This window comes from Anomaloglossus baeobatrachus, chromosome 8 (assembly GCF_048569485.1).
Source record: "Anomaloglossus baeobatrachus isolate aAnoBae1 chromosome 8, aAnoBae1.hap1, whole genome shotgun sequence".
In the NCBI taxonomy this organism is placed as follows: domain Eukaryota; kingdom Metazoa; phylum Chordata; class Amphibia; order Anura; family Aromobatidae; genus Anomaloglossus; species Anomaloglossus baeobatrachus.
This window is the reverse complement of record NC_134360.1, coordinates 238,379,536-238,401,873: the sequence shown is the minus strand read 5'-3', so window position 1 is coordinate 238,401,873 and position 22,338 is coordinate 238,379,536. Positions and strand designations below refer to the sequence as shown.

Genomic DNA, 22,338 nt, shown 5'->3' with positions numbered 1-22,338 from the left:
TTTTTAGACTAAAAAGTTACATGGTCCTTTAAAATGCTACAATGTATCCATCAACTGCGCCCAAATACAATTAGACTGATTAGATACAATTGAAAACAAATGTTGCAATATTAAAAAAAAAAGTTACAAATATTGAATGATGCAAAAATATCTGAATGAGGAAAACTGCAGCGGTGCAAAACCAAACAAAACCAATCCAAAATACAGATGAAACTAAGCAAAGTTTACAAACATAAAGCTCACTTTTAGTCCAGAAAAAAAAGCGCAAAGTCAATGATGAATCGGAAACAAAATCTTGTCTAAATTTATTTTTGCGCAGCTCAAAACTTAGGTTTTAAAAAGGCACAAAAACGGTTAAAGTAGAAAAAAAGGGGGCATCTTGATCTTGCACAAAATTGCGCAAGCAGATTGCACCATTTGAAGAAATTTGGCCAAGAAAAAGGCAATAAAAATCCCGAGACACAAAAGAAAAAATTCTTTAAAAAAATGCAAACGATAAACTGGAACCTTGATATAGTGGAAAGCTGGAGCAATTTTTCATAAATACTGCTGTTGTTATATGTATTTTAGATAAAACCAGAAAGACTTGCTAAATGGAAGCTGCCACGATTTGTGAGCAGCATAATGTAAGGGCAGAGATCCTAATTCCAGCGGTGTTTCACTTAGTATGCTGTAGTTTTGATAAAATCAGTGTTTAATCAGCAGGAAGATGACTAGTAAACTTGCTGCCATGTAGTCCTGAGCTTTGTATAACCCCAAGCCATCACCAATTGGCAACTTTCTGCCTTTGCACAGTGTACAAGAAGCTGCTAATCAGTTGTGTGGGTGGGTGTTATGATCCGGTAACTGTCAAAGATTACAAAAAACTCCCATTAGTAGAAAAACAACAAGAAAAACAAGAGTAGATGGAACCTGAGCTGACCACAATCCTCTAACTATCAGACCACAAACAGTTCCTAAACACCTAGATGCCACGTCACAGCCGGAGAAACTAGCTACACCTCACAGATAGAAATGAGGAAATCTACCTTGCCTCAGAGCAGTCCCTAAAGGAATAGCCAGCCCCCGACATATAGAGATTACGGTGATGTAGGAAAACACGATACACAGATAGGAAAAATAGATTTAGCAAAGACGAGGCCCAACTAACTAGATACAAAGAAAAGGAAAGGAAACTGATTGCGGTCAGTACAAAAACCCTGCAGAAAAATACCAATCTCCAAAAAAAATGACCCTGGGGGTCATACGACCTCACCCCCACTATATCAGATACTCCTGTAAACTGTAAAAAATGGAAGAGACAAATACCAAAAAGAACACAAAAATACAAAAGTGCAAATAATCAAGTTTGACAAGGAGAATGTCCCTTTTCTTGCAGAAGAGCTAGCAAAGGGGGAACCCCCATGCTCACAAAACTAGAAAAGCAAATCTTCACCTGCAAGAAAACAGATTCCAAGCAAAAGAAAAACAAAACACCCTAAGGTGTAAACCAGGAAGCAAAGCAGAATCTTGCAAACTTATCTGCAGAAGTCTTGCACAGGAAAACATGGAAGGACAGAACGCCAAGCCAGGTTCAGAGACTGAGGAAAATACAATTATAACCGGCACCAGCGACGCAAAAAGTGCTCTCATATATACACCAGGCTTGTCTGCAATAGGACTTCCTTAATTTCCAATTAACGCCAACACCTGTCTGAGTCACAGACTCAGACTCAAGCTTCACTATCATTCCTGGCCACCAGAGGGAGCTCCAAAACAGCACCCACACAGACAACATTCACAACAGGTGGGGTTATACAGGCTCAGCATTCAACGAACTGCTAGATCTGCAGCAGCTAAAACTGGGATTTTATCAAAACCCCAGGAAGTAGGCAATTACGTGACACATCACTGGAATCAGGGTCTCTGCCCCTGTATCATGCTGCACTCAGATTCCATGGCAATATCCTGCTGATGGATTGCCTTTATTTGCAAAAATCTCCAAATATTGAGATTAAAAGACAGGATGATCACTAACTAGGAAAAAAATGAAGGATTTCTTAGCCAAAATAGAAAACAAATACAAAAAGTGGCTCTGAAGAACTCATCGTGTCCGTGATTTTACCAAAGATTTCAATAAGTAATGTGCAATGCATTAGTTCTCCTGTGGTGGCGCTGCACTGGAATTGAAAACTTGTAGCTACATTTTCTCATAGATGATAACTGGGAACAGGACTGGTATTGTGTCACTGGGGGACTGGCTAATACTAATTAGATTGGGACAATCCTTTGTAAGAGGTCTCTCAAATAAATAAATATGCAAGGAAAGGGTCGTCGAAAACACTGCTTAAATCAGGTTTCTTACTGAATATATAGAATACTTTATGTAATGTTCTTTTCCATATCATGCAATTCTCACATCGGCCACTGGGGCTCTTCTAGATTCTAACTTCCTGTCCGTTCAGGAAATGCACACGATCATTAACTGCAATGATCAGACTCTGACCCTTTCTTATGAATTGAAGCGTCTAAAGTGCGTGTGCAGGGATCATTGTGGAGAAAGGGTCAGGCGTGACATTGTATATCATGATTGGTGGATCCTGTGTTAGCTATATATAGATGTGTTACCTGTGATTGTAATTCTGACTTTAATGATAATGAGACTGCTGAAAACTCTTCCAGAAAGGATAGTGAAAATTGCAAGATTCCTTATATATACGTTGTGATATGAAAAAAAAACATTTTTTCATATAAATTTAACACAAAATATCAAATTTAAACAATATAACACATTCCCTTTAAATTGTAGTTCGTTCACCTATGTATTTAGCACCATACATCATCTTTTTATTTTAACACTCATCCTCCAGTGATGAAAAACCTCCCTATTAAATGATCCAGTCATCCTCATACTTCCCTGTTAGGATGGAATTGTATTTTTTCAGGGGGTTGAATACTTTTGCAATGCATTGTACACTCGATTTTAACATCATAGCAAGGCTGCATTCTCTATGTCTGTGAGATCAGATCCCTAAAAACGAGACAAAAACTAAAGCCGTACTTACAGAGGGAGACGTTACGTCGGGTGGAGTAGACATATCCCCAAAAAGTGCTAATTGTGTCACAGCCTAAGAGGAAACAAAAAGGGGTAAGAGAAAGAAAACATTACTGATTTCTTATGGGCACAATACTGTGTCGTTATCACACGGTCAATCATCAGAATCACAAATATAATCATTTAAAGGAAAACGCCACCATTGTATCACTTTATTTAATTTTTCCTTTTTTCCCTTTTATTTCTCCTTCAGGCGGATTATTTGGTATGATTTTACATGGCTGACCCCATTTCCCGCCCCTGGGAACATCATTCAAGTTTTGACTTGATCATTTTAAAATTAAATAAGTAAATTCACAATTTTTGACTCCCAGAATGCATTTTTTTTGCATTTTTGCTAAGCATGGGCGGGGCTTTTGTCACATGACCACATGTACCTCCCCCGACCAGCTGAATGAGCCACAAGTCATTTTTTTAATGGAGTTTTCCTTTAAAAGCAATCTGGAGAGGAAAAGCAATCACAAAAAAAAATCTTAAAAAAAGAATTAACCGATTACATATTTTAACAATTTATGCAAAATTATTCATTTTTTTTATATAAAATTTTTGATTTTTATATTCAAATTTCATTTAGGACACCAAGGATAAATAAAGGTAAAAACAACAACAAGTCTTTAACCATATGGTAGGCCATCAGTGTTGGATGGGCGAGGGGTGCATGTTTTAAGACCCCCCCCCCCCCAGCTAGCACAAGATAGGATCTCCTTCCTGTATTATGGGTAGTTGGGACTGGTTCTGTAAAACCTGTTCAATGCACACATCAATCCACACAAAACTATAAAACAAGTGCAGAACTCTTGAAAAATCTCCCTTTTAGCTTTCCCTTTTTACCCCAACTATTTTTTTTCGAGATTTTCATGGTATTCTAGATGTTTTTCACAAATTATGGCATATATATATATATATTGAAGTGGGAAATCACATGCCTGTGTATTTCTCTAATTCTCACCACCATTGTAGAATGAAACCCAGAAACTTTTAATTGAAGTGAGAATTACTTCAACCATATATATGGTTAAAGTAATTTTAGCTTTAATTTAAAGTTTCTGGGATTCATTGTACGGCGCCGGTGAGAATTGAAGAAATACACAGGCATGTGATTTCCAAAGCTCTCTAAAATTTTAATGAGCACCATCTCTTTTATAGTGCTGAGAAATATAGGCATACAATGCATACATTTAGACGTTCTTTACAGAATAGCAAATAGCAGAAGACATAACTGCTAATGCATAAGTAGAGACACTCCCAGCATCCACCCAGCTAAGCCTCATTTTCTGAGCAAGTCTGTTACAAAGGCTGGAGTCAAACTTGCGAGTGCCTCGTGTGTAACTCGCGTGAGTCTCTCATTGAATCACCCGGCATGGCCGCACACTCTGCATACAGGAGCGTCTGAGCTGCATAGAGATACATGCAACCGACCCACTCCTGTCAGGAGAGTGTGCGGCCAAGCCGGGTTATACCATGAGAGACTCACGCGAGTTACACGCGAGGCACTCGCAAGTGTGATTCTGGCCAAAAGTGAAGTCTCACACCCTAATAATGGGTTTTGGAAGGTTTGAAGATTTTAACTCCTTCCTCACCTTAAAAAAAAGAAATAAATAAAAAAAAAAAATATTATATTATATATACACGTATACACACACATTTTTTATATATATGTATGTATATATATATACAGTCATATGAAAAAGTTTGGGCACCCCTATTAATGTTAACCTTTTTTCTTTATAACAATTTGGGTTTTTGCTATTTCAGCTTCATATATCTAATAACTGATGGACTGAGTAATATTTCTGGATTGAAATGAGGTTTATTGAACTAACAGAAAATGTGCAATCCGCATTTAAACAAAATTTGACCGGTGCAAAAGTATGGGCACCTCAACATAAAAGTGACATTAATATTTTGTAGATCCTCCTTTTGCAGAAATCACCGCCTCTAGTCGCTTCCTGTAGCTTTTAACGAGTTCCTGGATCCTGGATGAAGGTATATTTGACCATTCCTGTTTACAAAACAATTCCAATTCAGTTAAGTTTGATGGTCGCCGAGCATGGACAGCCGCTTCAAATCATCCCACAGATGTTCAATGATATTCAGGTCTGGGGACTGGGATGGCCATTCCAGAACATTGTAATTGTTCCTCTGCATGAATGCCTGAGTAGATTTGGAGCGGTGTTTTGGATCATTGTCTTGCTGAAATATCCATCCCCTGCGTAACTTCAACTTCGTCATTGATTCTTGCACATTATTGGCAAGAATCTGCTGATACTGAGTTGAATCCATGCGACCCTCAACTTTAACAAGATTCCCGGTGCCGGCATTGGCCACACAGCCCCAAAGCATGATGGAACCTCCACCAAATTTTACTGTGGGTAGCAAGTGCTTTTCTTGGAATGCCGTGTTTTTTGCCTCCATGCATAACGCCTTTTTGTATGACCAAACAACTCAATCTTTGTTTCATCAGTCCACAGGACCTTCTTCCAAAATGTAACTGGCTTGTCCAAATGTGCTTTTGCATGCCTCAGGCGACTCTGTTTGTGGCGTGCTTGCAGAAACGGCTTCTCTCGCATCACTCTCCCATACAGCTTCTCCTTGTGCAACGTGCGCTGTATTGTTGACCGATGCACATTGACACCATCTGCAGCAAGATGATGCTGCAGGTCTTTGGAGGTGGTCTGTGGATTGTCCTTGTCTGTTCTCACCATTCTTCTTCTCTGCCTTTCTGATATTTTTCTTGGCCTGCCACTTCTGGGCGTAACAAGAACTGTACCTGTGTTCTTCCATTTCCTTACTATGTTCCTCACAGTGGAAACTGACAGTTTAAATCTCTGAGACAATTTTTTGTACCTTCCCCTGAACAACTATGTTGAATAATCTTTGTTTTCAGATCATTTGAGAGCTGTTTTGAGGAGCCCATGATGCCACTCTTCATAGGAGATTCAAACAGGAGAACAACTTGCAAGTGGCCACCTTAAATACCTTTTCTCATGATTGCATACACCTGCCTATGAAGTTCAAAGCTCAATGAGGTTACAAAACCAATTTAGTGCTTTAGTAAGTCAGTAAAAAGTAGTTAGGAGTGTTCAAATCAAGAAATTCATAAGGGTGCCCATACTTTTGCACCGGTCAAATTTTGTTTAAATGCAGATTGCACATTTTCTGTTAGTACAATAAACCTCATTTCAATCCAGAAATATTACTCAGTCCATCAGTTATTAGATATATGAAACTGAAATAGCAAAAACCCAAATTGTTATAAAGAAAAAAGGTTAACATTAATAGGGGTGCCCAAACTTTTTCATATGACTGTATATATACACTGCTCAAAAAAATAAAGGTAAGCCTAAAATACATTTTGTTCCCTTTATATTTTAGAGCAGTATATATATATATATATATATATATATATATATATATATATATATATACATATATACACACACACACACACACACACATATATATATATATATATATACACACATAAACGCTAATATATATATATAATTCTATACCTTGCACACATACACACACAGGAGACAGGGCCTATAAATTGATTCAACAACTTTACAACTGTAGTCTTAATGCAGCCACCACCAGGGGGAGCAGAGGGGCGCACAGCATCTTTTATGTGCTTCTAAGCTCCCCCTAGTGGTGGTTGCTGGTAGTCAGAATTTTAATATCTATTCAGAGGATTTTCTGCTGTGTATCAGTAGGAGGAAGCTCTGAGCGCTTTACTGATATATTATGAAATATATCAGCTCAAAATGTGCAACTGGAGACCCCTGTCTAAAGGGAAGATGCATGCAAAACTTTTGGCAAATAACAAGTATCTGCTATTTTTTTTTAATCTCAAGCAACTCTTTTTAATTATTTGCTCTAATTTAACACAATGGGGCAGATTTTCTTTTAATATCAGCTTAAATAGAGTCAGCGTAAATAAGTTGTGCCAAATTTCCCCTAAACCGTGCCCCCTCTCCAGCAAAGCCGTCCCCTTGTCTGACTGCATTACATCAGTGTTCCGGGGCCAGTGGTGTGAGGCTCATAGTGTACTTTACTGCAGTGCGATGCTATGGAGCAGTCATCCGCATGGGGAGATTGTTTGTTACCAGTAAGGAGGGTCTCTGAATTAATAATTTACTGCACACTTGACCTCTTTTTAAGCTCCATGGCTTATTTAGAATGTTCTACTTAAGAAATCCTTAAAATAAAACATGAAAAGCTAAACATTTATAATGTCACCGGCGGAGCCGGGGAAAGGAGGACTGGGAACGGGTCCAGAGGAGGACGATCTCCCGGCTTCGCTCGCTCTGCGCTTCTATAGCTAATTGAGAAGCAACCAGCAAAATCTAATCAAAGAAAAGAAGAAGAGAAACGGCGGAAGAAAAGTGCAGAGAAAAGGCTCTGCAGAGGAGCAACTGCAGGGAACAATCAGCCAAAGCATTCCAAAAAGATGGGTATTATGCTGGATATCAAGGAACTGGGTGCCAGCCAAGGGGGCCGTTACTGAGGGTGCCGCAGATGAGGGGGCTCCTCGGTCCCTATGACAACTATGAATATACTAGAAGCTTTCAAGCCTTTGTTGTTTGGGGAAGCTTTCTAAATATTCTGAAAGAATGGAAGGGACTCGCTGGGAAAATCTGCTGAAATGTGGAAATGTAACAATGATAAACGTATACGACATTACAGAAAAGCAGTAATAAAAAAAGTTTTAAAAACTTTCCTACAGTGCTCAAATATAATCATCCTGAGAGAATGTGGAAGTGCGGGGTCTGTATCCCTTTTCTCTGAGAGAATGTGGAAGTGCGGGGTCTGTGTCCCTTTTCTCTGAGAGAATGTGGAAGTGCGGGGTCTGTATCCCTTTCTCTGAGAGAATGTGGAAGTGCGGGGTCTGTATCCCTTTCTCTGAGAGAATGTGGAAGTGCGGGGTCTGTGCCCCTTTTCCCCCAAGAGGAGGAAAGAGAAAAACACTCCCTAAAGAGACCCAGCTGATCCATATTACACAGACGGATAATTGCAGACATCATATAACATGTACAGCAGATCTCGGGGGTCTCCCAGTCTCCTTACAGACATTACAGAAAATGACCTATTTTTCATATATTTTTAAACATTTTTTTGCCTTTGTTTTAATATCATGATCTTTAAAAAAGAAACCAACAAAATTAGTAATCTTGCAATTTTTCACTGGAACTGGGGCTCTTTTAAACTCAAGTTTCCTCTCTTTTCAGGAAGCATTTTCAGCAGACTCGTTATCATCAGAGGCATAATTACAATGACTAATAACACTTCTCTACACAGCTGATAACACAGGATCCACCAATCACAATGAGCAATTTTTCCACTAGAACTGGGGCTCTTTTAAATGCAAACTTCCTTTCCTTTCAGGAAGCATTTTCAGCGGATTTGTTATCATCAGAGTCAGGATTACAATGACTGATAACCCTTCTATACACAGCTGATAACACTGGATCCACCAACCAATGACAAATTGTGTAATCTTGCAATTTTTCCCACTAAAACTGGTGTTCTTTTAAATTCAAACTTTTTCTCATTTCAGGAAGCATTTTCAGGAGACTCATTGTCATCAGAGGCAAGATTTCAATGACTGATAACCCCTGTATACACAGCTGATAACACCAGATCCAGCAATCACAATAGGCTATGTTGTAATCTTGCAATTTTTCCACTGGAATGGGGGAGTTATCATCAGAGACAGGGTTACTATGACTGATAACCTTTCTATACATAGCTGACAACACAGGATCCACTAATCACAATGAGCAATATTGTAATCCTGCAATTGTTCCACTGGAACTGGGGCTATTTAAACTTAAACTTTTTCTCCTTTCAGGAAAATAATTTTCAGCAGACTCATCATCATCAGAGTCAAGATTACAATGACTGATAACCTTTCTATACACAGGTGATAACACAGGAGCCAGCAATCACAATGAGCTATGTTGTAGTCTTGCCATTTTTCCACTAGAAGGGGGGGGGGGCTTATTATCATCAGAGGCAGGAATACTATCACTGATAACACAGAATACACTAATCACAATGAGCAATTTTGTAATCCTGCAATTTTTCCACTGGAACTGGGGCTCTTTTAAATTTAAACTTTCTCTCCTTTCAGGAAGCATTTTCACATTTTCAGCTGACTCATTATCATCAGAGGCATAATTACAGTGATTAATAACACTTCTTTACACAGCTGATAACACCAGAGCCACCAATCACAATGAGCAATGTTGTAATATTGCAATTTTTCCACTGGAACTGGGGCTTATTTAAATGCAAACTTCCTCTCCTTAAATGAAGCATTTTCAGCAGACTCATTATCATCAGAGTCAGGATTACAATGACTGATAACCTTTCTATACACAGGGGATGACACAGGATCCACCAATCACAATGAGCAATGTCACAGTTTGCACTGCTGTCTCTGCTTTTGCACACACTCATTAGATGCCTTCAATACAAAATGCTGCTAATATAGCTGTAGATTTTCTGAAGAAAAAAAAAACCCAGGGAGATAAAAGTTTAAAATTGTCCCGTTGCCATCATGAAAAGATTTCTATTTTTTATTTTTAATACAGATTCTGATGTAGGAAAAAAAAATATACATTTAACAACAAAAAACTGATTGATACAATAGGTGATTTTCTGATGACGCTTTTTTTTTTTTTTTTAAAGTCTCTTAAAAAAAATTCTAGAATTTTTTTTTACTCAATGATAAAGTTTACACACAATGGATCTATATACAGTGTGTCCGCCCATATCCTGTCCACCGCCATTAACTTGAGAACGGCGGCAGCTATATACATAGAAGTGGTGTCTAGGTATAGTAAAGTAGCCATGTCCTACGTAATGAAACCACCTATAGCGCCACCTGGTGGAAAACAACGGAGTTAGCATTTTTATCTCGAAAACGGAACGAGATAGAGAAAAAAAGTGAATTACAAAGTTGTAGGGCATCATCAATTCAATACGAATCGACACCTTGCATACAGAAATGCTATGATTAGAACTTGTAAAACTCACAAGGCTGCGGACGTGAAGCGATACCTCATGGAGACCTTCCTACAGGTCATTGGGTATGGTGGCTGCGTGGAGTGGCCTCCACGCTCACCTGACCTGACCCCATTGGACTTCTTTCTGTGAGATCACATCAAACAGCAGGTGTATGCAACCCCTCCACCAACATTGCAGGACCTACGACGACGTATCACAGATGCTTGTGCAAACGTGTCACCTACCATATTGCACAACGTGCAGCAAGATACAGTATGCTGTGCAGAGTCCAGATGTGCATTGCAGCTGACGGGGGCCACCAAGAGCATCAAAGTTAAATGAGCGCCATATGCGTGACCAGCATTCAATGTTTTTGGGGGGGTCATGGGTTTCATATCCTAGCATTTCTGTATGCAAGGTGTCGATTCGAATTGAATTGATGATGCCCTACAATGTTTTCATTCACTTTTTTCCTCTATCTCGTTCCGTTTTCGAGATAAAAATGCTAACTCCGTTGTTTTCCACCAGGTGGCGCTATAGGTGGTTTCATTGTGTAGCGCATGGCTACTTTACTATACCTAGACACCACTTCTATGCCTATAGCTGCCGCCGTTCTCAAGTTAATGGTGGTGGACAGGATATGGGTGGACACACTGTATATAATGTCTGACAATGACCCTTATGATATAAATTGGGGAATGTGCGGACCCCAATGTTATAGAACGGAAACACAGAACTTTTCTACGTGCACTGTGACGTTTGGAAACATCATGACGTTTCTTTTCCCCATAGTCTCTGATTATGAATGATTTTGGAGATTATTGGTGATCTGTACGGATCTGATCATTGATCCTAATCATCATTTGTGATTCTAATATTGGTAATTACAGAATCTCATTGGAATCACGTTCTTGTAGCAGCGATCCCTCGCTCCCATCTTACCTCGATGACATCAGAAGGATTTTCATCAAAACAAATTAAGTCTCCGTTCTGTAACAGCAAAGAATGATGGATGAGAGTGAAATGAGCGACACAACGCAGAGTAATGACGGATATGAAGAAGATGCATCATAGGACGGGGCGAGGAGCCGACACCGCAGGAATGGTAATGCTAATGAAAGGTAATGGGCTCGATTTATCATAGAAGAGGCTCAGTGTGAAGAGGGTGACAAGGAACCGCCCGGGAACCAGGACCCACGTCACATCCTCAAAGGTCATCACTAAATGCACTCAATGATTACAAGACGGATCCACAACTACACACAGTACAATCACTGCACACACAGAAAGGACATGTGTACTGTCAGAACCTGCAACCGTGAATGGGCTCGGAAATTAAAGGACATGTGCACCGCAAAGCAACATTCTAGAGTATGTACAATTACATTCTATAGTATATACTGTATATATATATATATATATATATAATCAAAACAGAGAGGTAACTGTATATACCTTACATTACTGATCCTGTACTGATCCTGAGTTTCCCCTTTGTATTATACTCCAGAGCTGCACTCACTATTCTGCTGGTGCAGTCACTGTGTACATACATTACATTACTTATTCTGTACTGATCCTGAGTTACATCCTGTATTATACTCCAGAGCTGCACTCACTATTCTGCTGGAGCAGTCACTGTGTACATACATTACATTACTTATCCCGTACTGATCCTGAGTTACCTCCTGTATTATACTCCAGAGCTGCACTCACTATTCTGCTGGTGCAGTCACTGTGTACATACATTACATTACTGATCCTGTACTGATCCTGAGTTACCTCCTGTATTATACTCCAGAGCTGCACTCACTATTCTGCTGGAGCAGTCACTGTGTACATACATTACTTATCCTGCACTGATCCTGACTTACATCATGTATTATACTCCAGAGCTGCACTCACTATTCTGCTGGAGCAGTCACTGTGTACATATATTATATTACTTATCCCGTACTGATCCTGAGTTACATCCTGTATTGTACTCCAGAGCTGCACTCACTATTCTGCTGGTGGAGTCACTGTGTACATACATTATATTACTGATCCTGTACTGTTCCTGAGTTACCTCCTGTATTATACTCCAGAGCTGCACTCACTATTCTGCTGGTGCAGTCACTGTGTACATACATTACATTACTTATCCTGTACTGATCCTGAGTTACCTCCTGTATTATTCTCCAGAGCTGCACTCACTATTCTGCTGGTCGAGTCACTGTGTACATACATTACATTACTTATCCCGTACTGATCCTGAGTTACCTCCTGTATTATACTCCAGAGCTGCACTCACTATTCTGCTGGTGCAGTCACTGTGTACATACATTACTGATCCTGTACTGATCCTAAGTTACCTCCTGTATTATACTCCAGAGCTGCCCTCACTATTCTGCTGGTGCAGTCACTGTGTACATACATTACATTACTTATCCTGTACTGATCCTGACTTATATCATGTATTATACCCTAGAGCTGTGCTCACTATTCTGCTGGTGCAGTCACTTTGTACATACATTACTGATCCTGTATTGCTCCTTAGTTACATGTATTATACTCCAGAGCTGCACTCACTATTCTGCTGGTGCAGTCACTGTGTACATACATTACATTACTGATCCTGTTCTGATCCTGAGTTACATCCTGTATCATACTCCAGAGCTGCACTTACTATTCTGCTGGTGCAGTCACTGTGTACATACATTACATTACTTATCCTGTACTGATCCTTAGCTACACCCTTTATTATATTCCGAAGAAATGTCAGTATAATATAAAAGACCCTGATTCCAGTGAGGTATCATTTAGTTTACTGGGTGTAGCTTTTGTTATAGAACCAGGGTTTTTAGATGTATCATGTAGCAGATCGCAGAAATCTGCCCACACCACTGATTAGCAGCCCTCTGGCAATATACTGTGCATACAAAAAGCTGCCAATCAGTGCTGGGAGCGTGGTTGGACCAGGAGTCACACAGCAACTAGTCTGGCAGTGATAAAACACTCACTGTATTAAAGCAACAGCACCCAGCCTAATAAGTGACACATCTCTGAAATCAGTGTCTCAGCCCCTACTCCAGGCTGCTCTCCAATTACACAGCAAAAACCTGCTGACAGATTTAGTGTGACCCTGAGAAGAGGCAGAGGTTTCTCTATAGCTGTTGCAGCCGTGTTGACCAAATATAAATATTGGATATCAAGCCTTAAAGGGAATGTTCATATTCAAACTAAATATATTTTTGGTAAATTTTTCCGGTCTTTTTTCTACTTTTTCTTTAAGAGTGGAAACCGTCAGCAATAAAAATGACTAAATAGACACAAAGTAAAAATCATTATTATTTTATTCTTGTATAAAACAAATAAAAATCCTTCTGAGGCCATATAGCAGCCTATGTGTAATAATGCCGGAGCGTTATAAGAAAAGCACCTGATATCAGTCACATATGGATATATAAAAGGTCTAAGGCAGCTCTGTGGATGTGGCTGATAACAGGGAGCAATAGACTGTATTTACCAGCAGAAGGTAGGTTATTAGGGTTACTGTCCCTTTAAGTGTTTTGTGCCCGTCACACTAATATATGGAATGTATCAGCTCAAGGTTCTGTCACCGCGATCGTCACAGCTTAGAGATGATCCATGGCGTGCGGATAACCTCGCGCTCCGCCTGCCTGCTGAAAAGGCCAGAACTGCGCTCCGCACGATACAGGGGGGAAGGCCACGGGACTCTCATTTATATTGTCCAAAAAGTGATGATATTTACTAACGAGCGGCGGGAGAGAAAGGTATCCACCACGAATAACGGATGAGCGGCGGAAGAGGCGAGAACAGATCCTGTGCATCACACCAGAGGCTTAGATACACAGCTCAGAAGACAGTACCACACATGATGAGATTAGATACAGCGGCTAAGCAGACAGTATCATACGAGAGGCTTAGATACAGCGGCTCAGCAGACAGTACCAAACATAATGAGATTAGATACAGCAGCTCAGCAGACAGTATCACACATGATAAGATTAGAAACAGCGGCTCAGCAGACAGTATCACGCATGAGAGGTTTAGATACAGCATCTCAGCAGACCATATCACACATGATAAGATTAGATACAGCGGCTCAGCAGACAGTATCACGCATGAGAGGTTTAGATACGGCATCTCAGCAGACCATATCACACATGATAAGATTAGATACAGCGGCTCAGCAGACAGTAGCACACAAGATAAGATTATATACTACAACTAAGCAAACAGTACCACACGTGTGAGGCTTAGATACAGCGGCTCAGCAGACAGTGTTACACATGATAAGAGTAGTTACTTCAGTTCAACAGACAGTATCACATGAGAGGCTTAGATACAGACACTCATCAGACAGTATCACACGAGAGGCTTACATACAGCAGCTCAGCAGACAGTATCACACATGATAAAATTAGATACTGCAGCTCAGCAGACAGTATCACACAAGAGAGGCTTAGATACAGCAGCTCAGCAGACAGTATCACACTGGATAGGATTACATACAGCAGCTCAGCAGACAGTATCACACTGGATAGGATTACATACAGCAGACAGTATCACACAAGAGAGGCTTAGATACAGCAGCTCCACAGACAAGTATCACATATGACAGGATTAGATACCTCGGCTCAGCAGACAGGGGTACACATAATAGCATTAGATGCACTGGTTCAGACAGTATCACATATGACACCATTACAACTCCCACACAAGTCCCCAAACTGTATCACACAATGTGATTAGATACGTAGCTCAGCACACGATAGGTTAGATGCATGGCTCATTAGACAGTATCGCACAGTGTGGATATTGGGGGTCACCCTGCTCCGTGCTGTATATTTTGGGGTGCGGGGCGGTGATTTGGGTCCTCATTATATGATATTGGGATCGGATACAGGTTACAGCGCGGGATATTAGCGCTCGTGGACAGAAACTTATTACTTCTCAATTTCATTATTTTGTGCCATAAAGATATAGGAGCGCCTGGTGGGTGCGATCAGCGAAACGAAGCAGGGACGACTTAAAGGGACGGCGCCTCTATAACACAGGCAGGGTGGACTAATGGAGATTGTAGTCCAGGGGCTCAGTGTTTCCTATTTATGCATGTACGTTGTATTGCTCTCTGGTGTCAGCCATAGGTTGTGCTTTGTAACTCCGCTGAGGATTGCTGGCCCTTTAGGTTTAGGTTATATCCTGTGAGTATGCTATAAAGGTCTCCATCAGGTTTACATCACATCGTATACTCCAATCACATCCAAAGCTGCATGGACAGTCCTGACTCCTGAGGTGTTATGGCATCATTGGGTGCACCCTGCACAAGACAATGTACAGGAGGACAAGTAAGCAAGAACGGATCCTGCAGGAGGACAAGTGAGAGAGAGTGGATCCAGCAGGAAGACGAGTAAGCAAGAGTGGATGCTGCAGAAAGACAAGTAAGCAAGAGTGGATCCTGCAGGAAGACGAGTAAGCAAGGGTGGATCCAGCAGAAAGACGAGTAAGCAAGAGCGGATCCTGCAGGAAGACGAGTAAGCAAGAGCGGATCCTGCAGGAGGACAAGAAAGCAAGAGCGGATCCTGCAGGAGGACAAGTAAGCAAGAGCGGATCCTGCAGGAGGACAAGAAAGCAAGAGCGGATCCTGCAGGAGGACAAGTAAGCAAGAGCAGATCCTGCAGGAGGACAAGTAAGCAAGAGCGGATCCTGCAGGAGGACAAGAAAGCAAGAGCGGATCCTGCAGGAGGACAAGTAAGCAAGAGCGGATCCTGCAGGAGGACAAGAAAGCAAGAGCGGATCCTGCAGGAGGACAAGTAAGCAAGAGCGGATCCTGCAGGAGGACAAGAAAGCAAGAGCGGATCCTGCAGGAGGACAAGTAAGCAAGAACGGATCCTGCAGGAGGACAAGAAAGCAAGAGCGGATCCTGCAGGAGGACAAGTAAGCAAGAGCGGATCCTGCAGGAGGACAAGTAAGCAAGAGTGGATCCTGCAGGAGGACAAGAAAGCAAGAGCGGATCCTGCAGGAGGACAAGTAAGCAAAAGCGGATCCTGCAGGAGGACAAGAAAGCAAGAGCGGATCCTGCTGGAGGACAAGTAAGCAAGAGCGGATCCTGCAGGAGGACAAGTGAGAGAGAGTGGATCCTTCAGGAAGACGAGTAAGCAAGAGTGGATCCTGCAGGAGGACAAGTGAGAGAGAGTGGATCCTTCAGGAAGACGAGTAAGCAAGAGTGGATCCTGCAGGAGGATGAATAAGCAAAAGTGGATCCTGCAGGAGGACGAGTAAGCAAGAGCGGACCCTGCAGGAGGATGAGTAAGCAAGAGTGGATCCTGCAGGAGGACAAGTAAGCAAGAGTGGATCCTGCAGGAGGACAAGTTAGAGTGGATCCTGCACGAGGACAAGTAAGCAAGAGTGGATCCTGCAGGAGGATGAGTACGAGAGAGGGGATCTTGCATGAGGACGAGCAAGCGAGAGAGGGGACCCTGCAGGAGGACGAGTAATCAAGAATGGATCCTGCAGGAGGATGTGTAAGCGACAGCGGATCCTGCAGGAGGACAAGTGAGCGAGAGCGGTTCCTGCAGGAGGATAACCGCAGCTCTGGCTGTGACTGGAGGATGATTTACTGATAGAGGAGACATGCGAGGCTGCGGGATCAGACTGTAGAGCGTTGTCCCGGCTGATACAGGGAGGAAATGTCAGATGTGACACATGAGATAACGTTGTCAGCGGTGATTACATTGTGCGAGTACAACACAACCTAATTAAGACACCGCCGCGACAAATGCCGGGATGTAACGTAACGATCCTGACTGCAGCGCTGATCTGCTACCAAACAGCACAGGCTAAAAATGAGCTGGAGATTTGGTGGAGAAAACCAAATCCATTATACCGTCCCCAACCCATCCATCCATCCATCCATCCATCCATCCAGAAAAAAAAGATAGAAAAAGATAGATAGATAATGGATAGAGGGATAGATAGATAGATAGATAGATAGATAGAGGGATAGATAGATAGAGGGATGGATAGATAGATAGAGGGATAGATAGATAGAGGGATGGATAGATGGATAGATAGATAGATAGATAGATAGAGGGATAGATAGATAGATGGATAGATAGATAGAGGGATAGATAGATAGAGGGATGGATAGATGGATAGATAGATAGATAGATAGATAGATAGATAGAGGGATAGATAGATAGATGGATAGATGGATAGATAGATAGATAGATAGATAGAGGGATAGATAGATAGATAGATAGATAGATGGATAGATAGAGGGATAGATAGAGGGATAGATAGAGGGATAGATAGAGGGATAGATAGAGGGATAGATAATGGATAGAGGGATAGATAGATAGATAGCTATGATAGTTAGAGGGATAGATAGATAGATAGATAGATACATAGATAGATAGAGGGATAGATAGATAGATAGATAGATAATGGATAGATAGATAGAGGGATAGATGGATATATAGAGGGATAGATGGATAGATAATGGATAGATAGATAGATAGAGGGATAGATACTTCGTTATCAGCTCAAAGATCTCCAGGGTTATTTTGTATTTGATTTTAAATACAGGATTATCTCAGTGTTTGTGTTTATTTCTATTCACTTACAGATTAGTAATGGGGGTCTCATAGATGCTTCCCATTACTATTCTAGGGCTTGATGGCAGCTGTGAGCTGTCATTAACCCCTTATATTACCCCGATTGCCACCACACCAGGGCATTTGGGAAGAGCTGGGTAAAAGCAATCAGGCAGACCAATCACTCCTGTGTATTGCAGTCAGGCAGACCAATCACTCCTGTGTATGGCAGTCAGGCAGAGCAATCACTTCTGTGTATTGCAGTCAGGCAGACCAATCACTCCTGTGTATGGCAGTCAGGCAGAGCAGGCACTCCTGTGTATGGCAGTCAGGCAGAGCAGGCACTCCTGTGTAAGGAAGTCAGGCAGAGCAGTCACTCCTGTGTAAGGCAGTCAGGCAGAGCAGGCACTCCTGTGTACAGCAGTCGGCCAGAGCAGGTACTCCTGTGTACGACAGTCAGACAGAGCAGGCACTCCTGTGTATGGCAGTCAGGCAGAGCAATCACTCCTGTGTAAGGCAGTCAGGCAGAGCAGGCGCTCCTGTGTACGGCAGTCAGGCAGAGCAGGCGCTCCTGTGTACGGCAGTCAGGCAGAGCAGTCACTCCTGTGTACGGCAGTCAGACAGAGCAGGCACTCCTGTGTACGGCAGTCAGGCAGAGCAGTCACTCCTGTGTATGGCAGTCAGGCAGAGCAGGCACTCCTGTGTACAGCAGTCGGCCAGAGCAGGCACTCCTGTGTATGGCAGTCAGGCAGAGCAATCACTCCTGTGTAAGGCAGTCAGGCAGAGCAGGCGCTCCTGTGTACGGCAGTCAGGCAGAGCAGGCACTCCTGTGTACCTGTGTACAGCAGTCAGGCAGAGCAGGCGCTCCTGTGTACGGCAGTCAGGCAGAGCAGGCACTCCTGTGTATGGCAGTCAGGCAGAGCAATCGCTCCTGTGTACGGCAGTCAGGCAGAGCAGGCGCTCCTGTGTACGGCAGTCAGGCAGAGCAGGCGCTCCTGTGTACGGCAGTCAGGCAGATCAGGCACTCCTGTGTACGGCAGTCAGGCAGAGCAGCTACTCCTGTGTACGGCAGTCAAGCAGAGCAGGCACTCCTGTGTACGGCAGTCAGGCAGAGCAGGCACTCCTGTGTATGGCAGTCAGGCAGAGCAATCACTCCTGTGTACGGCAGTCAGGCAGAGCAGGCGCTCCTGTGTACGACAGTCAGGCAGAGCAGGCACTCCTGTGTACCTGTGTACAGCAGTCAGGCAGAGCAGCTACTCCTGTGTACGGCAGTCAAGCAGAGCAGGCACTCCTGTGTATGGCAGTCAGGCAGAGCAATCACTCCTGTGTACGGCAGTCAGGCAGAGCAGGCGCTCCTGTGTACGACAGTCAGGCAGAGCAGGCACTCCTGTGTACCTGTGTACAGCAGTCAGGCAGAGCAGCTACTCCTGTGTACGGCAGTCAAGCAGAGCAGGCGCTCCTGTGTACGACAGTCAGGCAGAGCAGGCACTCCTGTGTACCTGTGTACGGCAGTCAGGCAGAGCAGGCACTCCTGTGTACAGCAGTCAGGCAGAGCAGGCACTCCTGTGTACAGCAGTCAGGCAGAGCAGGCACTCCTGTGTACAGCAGTCAGGCAGAGCAGGCACTCCTGTGTACAGCAGTCAGGCAGAGCAGGCACTCCTGTGTACGGCAGTCAGGCAGAGCAGGCACTCCTGTGTACGGCACTCAGGCAGAGCAGGCACTCCTGTGTACGGCAGTCAGGCAGAGCAGGCACTCCTGTGTATGGCACTCAGGCAGAGCAGGCACTCCTGTGTACGGCAGTCAGGCAGAGCAGGCACTCCTGTGTACGGCAGTCAGGCAGAGCAGGCACTCCTGTGTACGGCAGTCAGGCAGAGCAGGCGCTCCTGTGTACGGCAGTCGGGCAGGATGTCGTCTGATCGGCCCAACCATCATTCAGCCAACATATCTAATGTGTGTGGGGGCTTCACTGCGCTGAGATACAGGATGGAGCTTTCCCCAATGTTTTATCTTCCACAGCTGCAGATAATGGGGAGCGAGTCCTGCAAATATCCACATCCAAAAATGCTCACCCGAGTCTCATGCAGTGATCACTGTGCAGTGACTGATCACATCCGACATGGAAGATTCTAGATTTACTGTGTTTCCATACTGCAGACATCAGCATATATGATTAATTCCTTCATTAAGGCCAATGATATGCAGAGTATTACTCCAATGATATGCAGAGCATTACTCCTCCAATGATATGCAGAGTATTACTCCTCCAATGATATGCAGAGCATTACTCCTCCAATGATGTGCAGAGTATTACTGCTCCAATGAGGAGTAATACTCTGCACATCATTGGAGGAGTAATACTCTGCATATCATTGGAGCAGTAATACTCTGCATATCATTGAAGGAGTAATACTCTGCATATCATTGAAGGAGTAATACTCTGCATATCATTGGAGGAGTAATACTCTGCATATCATTGAAGGAGTAATACTCTGCATATCATTGAAGGAGTAATACTCTGCACATCATTGAAGGCGTAATACTCTGCATATCATTGAAGGCGTAATACTCTGCACATCATTGAAGGCGTAATACTCTGCACATCATTGGAGGCGTAATACTCTGCATATCATTGGAGGAGTAATACTCTGCATATTATTGAAGGCGTAATGCTCTGCATATCATTGGAGGAGTAATACTCTGCATATCATTGGAGGAGTAATACTCTGCATATCATTGGAGGAGTAATACTCTGCATATCATTGGAGGAGTAATACTCTGCATATCATTGGAGGAGTAATACTCTGCATATCATTGGAGGAGTAATACTCTGCACATCATTGGAGGAGTAATACTCTGCACATCATTGGAGGAGTAATACTCTGCACATCATTGGAGGAGTAATACTCTGCACATCATTGGAGGAGTAATACTCTGCACATCATTGGAGGAGTAATACTCTGCATATCATTGGAGGAGTAATGCTCTGCATATCATTGGAGGAGTAATACTCTGCATATCATTGGAGGAGTAATACTCTGCATATCATTGGAGGAGTAATGCTCTGCATATCATTGGAGGAGTAATGCTCTGCATATCATTGGAGGAGTAATACTCTGCACATCATTGGAGGAGTAATACTCTGCACATCATTGGAGGAGTAATGCTCTGCATATCATTAGAGGAGTAATGCTCTGCATATCATTGGAGGAGTAATACTCTGCATATCATTGGAGGAGTAATACTCTGCATATCATTGGAGGAGTAATACTCTGCATATCATTGGAGGAGTAATGCTCTGCATATCATTGGAGGAGTAATGCTCTGCATATCATTGGAGGAGTAATACTCTGCATATCATTGGAGGAGTAATACTCTACATATCATTGGAGGAGTAATACTCTGCATATCATTGGAGGAGTAATGCTCTGCATATCATTGGAGGAGTAATACTCTGCATTACATTGGATGAGTAATACTCTGCATATCATTGGAGGAGTAATACTCTGCATATCATTGGAGGAGTAATGCTCTGCATATCATTGGAGGAGTAATGCTCTGCATATCATTGGAGGAGTAATACTCTGCATATCATTGGAGGAGTAATACTCTGCATATCATTGGAGGAGTAATGCTCTGCATATCATTGGAGGAGTAATGCTCTGCATATCATTGGAGGAGTAATACTCTGCATTACATTGGAGGAGTAATACTCTGCATATCATTGGAGGACTCTGCATATCATTGGAGGAGTAATGCTCTGCATATCATTGGAGGAATAATACTCTGCATTACATTGGAGGAGTAATACTCTGCATATCATTGGAGGAGTAATACTCTGCATATCATTGGAGGAGTAATACTCTGCATATCATTGGAGGAGTAATACTCTGCACAGCATTGGAGGAGTAATACTCTGCACATCATTGGAGGAGTAATACTCTGCATATCATTGGAGGAGTAATGCTCTGCATATCATTGGAGGAGTAATACTCTGCATATCATTGGAGGAGTAATACTCTGCATATCATTGGAGGAGTAATACTCTGCATATCATTGGAGGAGTAATGCTCTGCATATCATTGGAGGAGTAATACTCTGCACATCATTGTAGGAGTAATGCTCTGCATATCATTGGAGGAGTAATGCTCTGCATATCATTGGAGGAGTAATGCTCTGCATATCATTGGAGGAGTAATACTCTGCATATCATTGGAGGAGTAATACTCTGAATATCATTGGAGGAGTAATACTCTGCATATCATTGGAGGAGTAATGCTCTGCATATCATTGGAGGAGTAATGCTCTGCATATCATTGGAGGAGTAATACTCTGCATATCATTGGAGGAGTAATACTCTGCATATCATTGGAGGAGTAATACTCTGCATATCATTGGAGGAGTAATGCTCTGCATATCATTGGAGGAGTAATACTCTGCATTACATTGGATGAGTAATACTCTGCATATCATTGGAGGAGTAATACTCTGCATATCATTGGAGGAGTAATGCTCTGCATATCATTGGAGGAGTAATGCTCTGCATATCATTGGAGGAGTAATACTCTGCATATCATTGGAGGAGTAATGCTCTGCATATCATTGGAGGAGTAATGCTCTGCATATCATTGG

The 22,338-nt window shown here is 42.5% G+C and overlaps 1 protein-coding gene across 11 annotated transcripts in view; it reads right to left on the bottom strand.

The window, feature by feature from the left end:
- The window catches only part of DAB1 (DAB adaptor protein 1), a 955,902-nt gene that overhangs the window by 38,646 nt on the left and 894,918 nt on the right, over positions 1 to 22,338 (bottom strand). For 6 of the 11 annotated variants that reach the window (XM_075320416.1, XM_075320418.1, XM_075320419.1 and 3 more), the window contains 2 exons: positions 11,051 to 11,098; positions 3,045 to 3,107 (listed from right to left, as the gene is read on the bottom strand). In XM_075320416.1, coding sequence (XP_075176531.1) covers positions 3,045 to 3,107; positions 11,051 to 11,098 — 111 coding nt within the window. The remainder of the gene's footprint in view (positions 1 to 3,044; positions 3,108 to 11,050; positions 11,099 to 22,338) is intronic. The other 5 variants (XM_075320424.1, XM_075320422.1, XM_075320423.1 and 2 more) reach the window with 1 other exon arrangement.